Below are 9,764 nucleotides of genomic sequence, written 5' to 3'. Positions count from 1 at the left end.
TCCAGAAAATTACACTTTATTGAACTTGACTGACATCCAGACTTTGATGTTTTTCCAGTGCACATAGTGAAACCTGTGTATCTGCCCACGTGTGAGCAAAACAACTCAAAGTTTTAGTCCAGTTTGGACCAAGGCTTTGAACCAGTTCAAGGAACAAAATCCAAAGCAGAAACTTTTTTAATGTTCTAGAACATAAATGTTTATTTGAAATAATGGTTTTGTTTTAGGGGTTTTTCAAATAGCAACTACAATGTTCACTCTCCTCTTATGCTTAAATTCAGGTCATAACGGAGTTCATAACTCAGTCAGCACCAACATATGGGATCAGATAACCCACCCTTTTTCAAAATATATTTTTGGGAAAATTACTGCCTGAAGACCAAATGCTGCCATGCTACTCTGTACGCATCTGATCTCCTCAGGTCTTAGAAGTTAAGCAGAGTAGGCCCTGATTAGTACTTGGCTGAGAGGCTGCAAAGGAACATCAGGAGCTGTGAAGAGGTTTCTCCAAGTAGAACTGTGATTGCATCAGGAAGAGTATCTGATGTAAAACTCTACTGAAAAGTAGTTGGGACAGCTAAAAAAAAAAAGCAACAAAAAAATTAATAAATAGGGTAAACTAGGGCACAAAGTTACACGGGGACAATTGTTACTGCACAGTATCCAGATGCCACATGTGTGCATCATTTCTAATTTTAGCCCTTATAGATGCTGGACCTGTACACAGTAGTGATGGAAATGTAACAGTGCACATGCACTAGGGCTAAAACTAGAAACAATGCACACACGCAGTGTCTGAATAGTGTACAGTAACAATTTGCCCTGTGTAACTTTGTGCCAGTTTACCCTAAATGAAACTTCCTGAAGACCAAATCATGTTTCTTCGAAAGAAAATGAATTCATTTGAAAATATTGCAAATAAAAGCACACTGAAAGACTTATAAAAAGCAGTTTACTCTGCATGAAGCAGTCATGCAAAAAAAAAAAAAAAAAAGTGGTGCAATAAAAACATTGCAAGCTGGGCTCTTTTCACTTCTCATATCATAATGTCATCAGTCAGTTCTCTGTATGTAGAGCTTTATGTGTATGCTCCTGGGACCTTTCAGATAGGTAAATGACCAAATGGTCCCCAGAGATTACTGTGAAGGCACAAGGAAAGTGACTACTGGGATTTTACTGTTTTGATGGTCATAAATAAACAGAATGAGGAGTTGTTCTATAATGTGCAATAACCAACAGAGTTCCTGTTGTGGTCTCTTGGTTGAGGAGGAGAAAGACAGAAGTAAAAAGTGCACTACATCACATGGTGTGATTCTGCTGCTCGCTTTATAAATATACCCTAATGTAGTTTGTGTCAGGGTTTCCCCCGGATCCTGGTTTGAATTCTTTTAACCAGTTGTCATGTGTTAGTTATTCCACCAGAGGGCACCCTCTGTTGTTTCTCACACCTGGAGCAGATGAGTGACTGATGAAGGATAAGACTATTTAAACCCTGATTTTCTGATCAGTAGTTGCCAGATACTTGCGTTGCAGTTTGCATTGTGTGTTCCTTGAGATTGCATATTCCATGCTCCTTGATCTAGCCACGCCAGGTTCTTCACAATCCAGGACCCAGATCGTTTCCAGGAGAACCAAGCCTGATTGCCTCTCTGTGACCTTGAGCGCGTCTTCCTGCCGCCCCCATGCACTTAAGACGTCGGAGCTTCCTGCAGCTAAACCTTGGTAACCTGGCCAACTCTCTAATTCCCTTATTAAGGCAAAATGTCTTTCCTGGTGTTCCAGAATATTCCTGTGCGGCTCCCACGCTGCCCTTGTCCTTGGTTCTGGCTACCTGCACAGCAACATCACTTTGGAACTCCTCAGCTCTCTGTTCAGAGTGCGGGTCTGCTACACGCCAGTTAAGTTCCTTGTCGTCTCAGTGGGATCCTGGTCTCACTTGTTCCTGTCTGTGACTGTGCTATGATAAAGAACTGTTCCAAGAATGTTTCATAAGAACTGCATGAACTTCGATATCAAACTGTATTGAGTCCAGCTGTCCAAGTCCTACTTAACTGGAACTGTGTCACAACACGCAGCACTTGATCTCTGACCTCTGGATACAAATTAGGAACTGTGGATACAATTTATGAACTGTGAACAATTCCTGAAGTGTGAACCTTATTTCCTGAGAAGAGAACATTATTTTCAAGCCTTTGAAGAATCCTGTGTTAGCCTTTTGTGAACAGTGACTGTTTGGTGGCTTCATTGTTACGAGTGCATTCACTCACCGTCTGTGTCTTCATTCCCCTAGGTCCTGGTCTTGGAGGCGAGCATTCCTCCTGGTCCCTGAACCACTTTCCTCAGTTTATCTTCAAGACTAGCTCAGGATACTGTAACTCCATATTTCCACAGCCAGGAGGATGTGTATATGTATTTTTTTTATTCGTGTGTAAACTTTCTTTCGTACGTTTTTTTTCATTGTCGGCTGTGGTGTATGATTATATTGTTCTCATTACCATGTGAGTATATTTGTTGTGAAAACCATCATAAGATATTTTTAATTATGGGTTGATTGGTTTTCACGTGAGGGCAATTGTTAATTACTGCTAGTACTTCGACAGGTGTTTTTTGCCTTGTGCGTTGTCTGAGGAAGGGCAGTCTGCCCGAAACATCACGTCTTTATTATTATTAAAGCTTTTTTGCATGGGAGCGCTGTGGTGGCGCGGATCATTCTATTTTTGGTATAATTTCTTTTGATCCAGCACGCCTTTCATGTTTTTTGGATGTGCGTGTCCTCTCTGTATCACATTTATAAAACAGCATCATATTTTCAGATGTAATTTTCCAAGAAAAAAACACTATCTTATATTTGGTCCAGTACAGCAGTTAACTCACTCCAATCAAACTAAACAATGTCCCCAGTGTAGCATAGTAAATTCCTTCGGCTTATTCCTTTGTTCACTTGGGGTCACCACAGCAGATCCAAGATGGATCTGCTTAATTATTTGCCACAGGTTCTATGCCAGATGCCCTTCAATGACGTAACTCCACTTTACGTGGAGAATTGGCAGAAGAGCCTTTGAACTGGGAAATTTCTGCTCTGGAAACAAGCGCACTGACTCCTTGCCATTACTCACAGACAATAGACTCAAATATAGCCTCAAGCAAATGACATTTTTATAATGTCTGAAGGGTACATATTGTTATGTCACACAGCCTTATATTCAACATTATTAACTGGTATTTCATTTGGTTCTAAGTGGTGTTGGAACAATAATTTTAAGATTGAACCAAAAACTGAGAATGTTAGAATACAGATTCTCCTCAGATCAAACTGAGTGAAAAGATAGTGGAGTTTGAAAGGTCAGATTTTAACAAATTTGGCAGAATAACTGAGCATAAGCCAAGGAAAAATTTGTTAAAAATTGAGGTCACAGGCAACATTCTACATTTGTACACAATGCTTAGGAGATACTTAGAATGGCTATTCCAAGGAACTGGTTAAAGATGTACTATTGGTTACTATTAAATATTAATATGAAGTCATGCGTTACATTTCCATTGGTCACATGTCCTTTGAGCTTGGGTGACCTTGAAAGGTCAAACTCAAGGTCATAACTCTTGAACTCAAACATCTTGGCATCTTGATTAAACAAGATTGAAGGGCTATGTGTTAGTCAACAATCATTTTTTAATTTTTGGTTAAAATGGAGCAAATTTCAAGGCCACACAGAAACAGATTATATCACAAATAATTCATTTGCATGCCTGCAAATGTCAAAAGTAATGGGGGTATTTTTTTTGGTCTTGTTATAAATTTAATGTGAACCATTTTTTAATAGAGACAGAGACATGTCCTCTGTTATCTATGCTGACTTTAAACTTTAATTGTCCTTATACTGTCAACAAGATGTCTGCAGGCAACAGCATATTACTTTTTAATCAGCTATGCACAGTTCCTCATGAGTTGTTAAAGCGCCGATGTTCATTTTCCCTCACATACTTTAAAACAGCTTGGATGAGAGCATTGGTGAAATGTCTAAAATGCTGTCAGCTGTGCCATTCAAATAATTGGATGTGCAGGATTTGCAAGAGTTCGCAGACAGGAAGAATCAAAGTTTGGTCCAAGACTCCACTTATCTTCAGCTTTGGCTCTATTTCACACTCCCCTTGTGCTTCTTGAACAGTGCATACAGGACCTTCAAGGTGGCAGCAACATCCTGAGAGATGATATCTGTCACAGGATTCACACAGAGACATTTAGTTATAAAGCACCATCAGTACCCTCCAAACCACTGCAGCAGTCACAAAACGAGCGCACTTTTACTGACGTTAGGTCATAATGTTCACACGGTCCATCTTAATGGGTGAAAGGTCAAGAGGATAAAAAAAACATGAGGCTGTAATTTAATCAGTGTCTCCACGGAGAGATGAGATTCAAGTCAATTTGGCATTTTGTGTAATGCACTAACATGACATGAAGACCATCTTCTCCACTAGCTGAGTTAATTAAAGCGCACATTGTGATACGCTTTTAGACCGTTATTGCTGGGATTCCTCATTCCATCATCCATCACAGTTATTATAATGACAATTAAACAAACACTAGTAAGAAATTAAATTAGCCATTTTCTCCTGGCTTAGATGAATTGTGCCAGCTCTTATACTCACTACTGTATCATGCAGAAAATTCACCTTTTTTTTGCAACTTTTAGTATTCGTGCAAAGTCATTTAAGGTCCAGAGTGTCACATAATGGATCTCCAGTGAAATGAAAGTCAATGTGCGCCATTGATTGTTTCACATATTGAGGCTGCTGTAAGACCCCGTGTTCCCAAACACCAGACTGCAACGTGACTATAAATGACTTCAATTCAAGAACCAGATCTGGCTGATAGTTGTAGAAGTTGAGGTACCCCATATGGCAAAGTGATTCTGAAGTTCAATCCCTTTGCAACTGAACTGTTTCATCAGCAACACACGCACTGTCACTAACAGAAGAAGCCTTCATCGAAAATATGAATAAAAATTGGAAGGACAGTTAGAGAGTGCAGAGTTTTCAAACAGTCCTCTGTCATTTTTCTTTTATCTCTTTCTTTTTCGATGAGCGTTATTCCTTTGATCTTTTTTCTAAAATTTTAGAAGCTGATTGCTTTAAACCTGATCCTGGTGTCACTCATCTTTGATTATTGATCTTAAATCTTTGATCCTGATAGCTGACCTTTGATCTTGGACTCTAAAAATTAACTGCTGTCTCAATGAGAAAAAGTAATGTAACAATTTGCATAGGATTTTTAAAATGTTTTTTCAACTTAACTAGTTATTTCAGCTTAACTAGAGTAGTCTTGCAACATTAACTCAGTTGAAAGTTATAATAACTAAGTTGAAATAACTTACAAAAATCTATGCAAATTGTTACATAAATTTTTCTCGATGAGACAGCAGTTCCTTTTTTAGAGTGTGATTGTTGACCACTGATTGTGATCACTGATCTTTGAGCATAACTTCAGCTCTGTATTGCTGAACTTTGGTCCTGAGCTTTGATCCGGATAGCTAGATTTTGATTCTGATCAGTGATGTTTGCTCTTTGAACCATGGCCAAGCAGTTACGACTACAAGGTAATTTGTCTTTTTTTAATCATGACCTTTTGACCATAGGCTTGTAGGTTAAATGTACTATAAATGATTTTCTACCATTTGATGTCACACTTTTGCCACACTTCAAGATGTAAACAAAGCTTTCCTCATCAGCCACTCCTTCTCAACCCTGCCTCCTCCACACTGACTCACCTGAACAGCAGTTGGAGCTGTGTTGTATCTTTATCGAGGAGGAATAATGGACAGTTTGGTGGATTACTTAAGTGCAGAGAGTTGCCTGTCTTTGAACGGGTAAATGTGAATTTGTGTGATATTTCAGAAAGGAATTAATTTATAACCTCACCAAAGTAATTTTTTTAAGATCACATCATCAACTTGACTGTTGTTTGACGCTGAGATTTGAACAAGCGCATTTGTGCACATGCATGCGTGTCTCCGTGGTGAATCCAGCTTAATCCATCTCCGAGAGGTGGGTTGAAAGCTGGACAGAAAACAATCTGGCTTAAATTTAATTTGCACCATTCAGTTTCAGAAAAAAAAAAAATATATATATATATATATCCGGATTGCAAACCCCAGTCTGAATGAGGTCATACACACTGGAGTAATGCTCACTAAAAAAAAAAAAAATGGTGAGAATGCAGAATAGAACCATGACAATCTGAAAGGAATATGAAAGGAGCGCCATTTAAAACATGCTCATCAATCAACGAAGCACTGACACACAGGACAGTGAAGGAACAATGTGGGAAGTAGCAACATGTGGAATCCTTAAAAATGATCACATCAAAAATCCAAAATATAAAGGAAATAATATTAAACTAACTTCACTGAAGGGATGCAAAAGAAAACAACAAAAGCACTTGGTGGAAAAGGCAGAAACATGAAAGAATACCATAAAAGTGACAGACGGAGCACGTGAAACTGAAATTAAAACTAAAGAGACACCAGCACACTGCTCCAAGTGCACAATATAGATAGAGGGAATACAGGAGGCGCAGAGGAATAAACACTGACACAAGGAAAGATGCAAGAGAGATTAAAGGACCACAAGACCAAGAAGCGAAATCACAAGATGCTCTGAGGAAACGGACACAGTCAAAAAGCTGTTCACAGCAAATAGGGGCAAGAAGATGGAGGGAGAATGAAGCAAGACATGAAAACATCCATACACCCTATGTGAACGTGTGCATGAGCGCAGATCATGACATGGTGTTGGACATCACCAAGCTGTTCCAGATGTGCAGATGAGCACTTTGCATGACAGTTACTGTTACTTCTCTATTTTGTCTTTTTTTTGGGGGGGGGGGGGGGGGGTGCAGAAGAACTGCTGACAATGGACTTGGTGAACATTTGAGATTCTGAGTAAATATGGCTCCACTGTCTTGGTCAGAGTTTGGTTTGGGCATTGTTAAGATTCAGAGCAGCTCACTTTAATAGTCTGTTTTTGCTACTTGTTGTTTGCACAATTATGGTTTTATTCAATTCCAAGGTCGGTATTCAATTCAGAAACTTACACCTTTTGTCAGTCATCATTGCTGATGTGTACATAACAAATTGGGGGCTTGTCCGGGAACACCCTAAACCATTGAGTCATTTATTGCCAAATGTTTGAACATGTGGAAACGCCACATGTTTGGCTATTATTTTTTTAGAACATATCTTTATTGTTATTCAAACCCTCATCATGTCACAAATTACAGTTTTTTGTTTCTTTTTTCCTCCCAACAACTCCAAAACATACCCCGCAGCACAGTCTTCAGTACATATAATATCCCCAAAGGACAAATACAAATACAAAAAAAAAAATGAGAGAAGCAGAAAAAGTAAAAAATTACAGACAACCAAGGCTCCCATACAAATTCAGTCATCATTTTGTGGCTTGGGAAGTGTCCCCCAAAATATGTTAGCTATCCTAGGTCCAACATAATCAAAGAATGGAGTCCATTTGTCATAAAATATTCCAATTTTACCTTTAACCCAGTATGTCAGGTAGTCCATGGGCAGCATATTGAATATATTCTTATGCCATTCTGAAAGTGTTGGTGGTTTATTTGAGATCCATTTAGCAATATGCTCTTGCGTGCAGCGTATGTTAACATGTACAGCAATTTTCTTCTGAGAGTCCCTTTGATTTTGCGTGTGGCATTCCCAGAAGAAGACATACTGCGTCCAGGCCCATGTCTTCATTAAAAACTACATTTAACTTTGAGACTACTTTTACCCAGAAATCTTGAATGTGGCCACAGATCCATATAGTACTCGTATGTATATAACTGCCAACCTCCTTAGTACACTTAACACACATTTCTGACCTTTTAGGGTCCATTTTATGTAAAATTTGAGGTGAAATCTGAAGATGGTGTAATATCCTGAATTGCAGTTCCTTTGATTGGTTACATATAGATATATTACAGGCATGTTCCCAGATACCAGTCTCTGTAGCTTCATCTATCTCTACTCCAAGATCTTGAGCCCACATTTTCAGGATTGTGTCCTTTACTTTAAAGGACTTATAAAGGGCCTCATAGCAGCGTCTTACTAAAAACCTGTTGCTACATGTTTTTAAAGTAGCTGTTCAGTTGATGACATATCCAAAGTAAATGTACACCCAGTGTGATTCTGAATGAAACTTCTGACTTGCAGAAACCTAAAAAAAATGTGTTCAAGGTAGATTACATTTTAATCTTAACTGATCAAACAACATCATTTTATCACCTTCAAATCCTAACTGATCAAACAACATCATTTTATCACCTTCAAATATATCTTTCAAAGTTTTAATACCTGCATTCTCCCCAAAATAAAACCCATTATCTACCAACCCTGGTGGAAAGTCTGCATTTCTTCATATTGGGGTAATTGGTGAGAGCACATTAGTTCTCTTTTCCCATTTTTTAATCATATCCCAAGCCTTTAAAGTAGATTTAATAATCAAATTATCATCTGAAACCCCTCAATCCTTCTTGTTCAGAATGAAAGGGAGACTAGCCAATGCTAAAGGCTTGCCCATATGCTTCAATATCTAGCCATAGAGAGTCTGGGTCATTCCGTATTCAGTCTACCAGATACAGCATTTGAGAAGCTAACTGATAAAATTTAATATTAGGGACTGCCATTCCTCCCTGATGTAATGGTAATTGCAATTTTACAAATTTAAGTTGTTGTCTCTTATGGTTCCAGATAAATGTTTGTAGCCAACTGTTTACTGTCTTAATTGTATTATTATTTAATAGGACTGGAATCATTTGAAATTTGTAAAGTAATCTGGGCAAAATATTCATTTTAATCAGAGAGACTCTCCCCAGCATTGAGAGTGGTAGAGAGGTCCATCTCTCTAAGTCATCATGAATGCGTTTAAGCAACGGTAGGAAATTGGTTTTATACATGTTTTGAAGCACAGGTGTAATATAAATACCCAAATAGACAAAACCTTGTGTAACCCATCTGAAAGGTGACAGCCCAGGGGGTAAAGTATGATGTACTTGGCTCAATGGCATCACCAATGATTTATTAAAATTTATTTTATATCCGGAGAATTCACTAAATTGATTAATAACATTAAGGACTGAGACAATAGATATCTCTGGTTTTGTAATAAACAGTAAAACATCATCCGCATACAAGGAAATTCTGTGCTGTTTTTTGATTAATTGATATTCCATATATATTAGGATGAGTTCTAATGGCTTCTGCTAATGTTTGGCTAATTTGTGCAAATGTTTTCCTTTTAACTACTATTTGAATTGCTACTTGCTATTTGACCTGAAAACAGATCCACAGCAATGGATGAGTTCTTGGCATCACCAACCATAGAGGTTTTGAAGTCAACTAAAAGAAGTAAAAGCTGCCATGCAGAAGACAAGGTTGGCTAGGGAAATAGCTGAATATTATGTTGATGCAGATTTGTTTGGTGTAGAAGATCTGGTGCAGTTTCCAGTAGAGAATACATCATCAGAAATGGAACTCAAGGTAAAACTTCTGGAATTGGAAAAGCAGAAATTAGACTTAGAAAGGGAGAAATAAAAGGAAAAATTAAAGTTAGAAATGAAAAGAGAGGAAAAACAAAGACAATCTGAATTAGTCAAAATAGAAAAAGAGAGACAGAGAGAGAGCACAGATGTGGTTTGAATTACAGAAAATAGAAAAAGAGAAAGAAAAAGAAGCTGAACTGAAGAGGTTGGAGTT

The 9,764-nt window shown here is 38.1% G+C and overlaps 1 protein-coding gene across 1 annotated transcript in view; it reads right to left on the bottom strand.

The window, feature by feature from the left end:
• Positions 1-3,841: 3,841 nt before the first annotated feature.
• The window catches only part of parvg (parvin, gamma), a 46,742-nt gene continuing 40,819 nt past the window's right edge, over positions 3,842-9,764 (bottom strand). The window contains exon 13 of the mRNA XM_034176064.1: positions 3,842-4,213. Within this exon, the coding sequence (XP_034031955.1) occupies positions 4,134-4,213 (80 nt within the window). The 3' untranslated portion in view covers positions 3,842-4,133. The remainder of the gene's footprint in view (positions 4,214-9,764) is intronic.

The sequence above is a fragment of the Thalassophryne amazonica genome, chromosome 8 (genome assembly GCF_902500255.1).
Source record: "Thalassophryne amazonica chromosome 8, fThaAma1.1, whole genome shotgun sequence".
Classification (NCBI taxonomy): Eukaryota; Metazoa; Chordata; class Actinopteri; order Batrachoidiformes; family Batrachoididae; genus Thalassophryne; species Thalassophryne amazonica.
The sequence above is the reverse complement of the archived record's forward strand: the minus strand, read 5'-3'. Positions and strand labels throughout refer to the sequence as shown.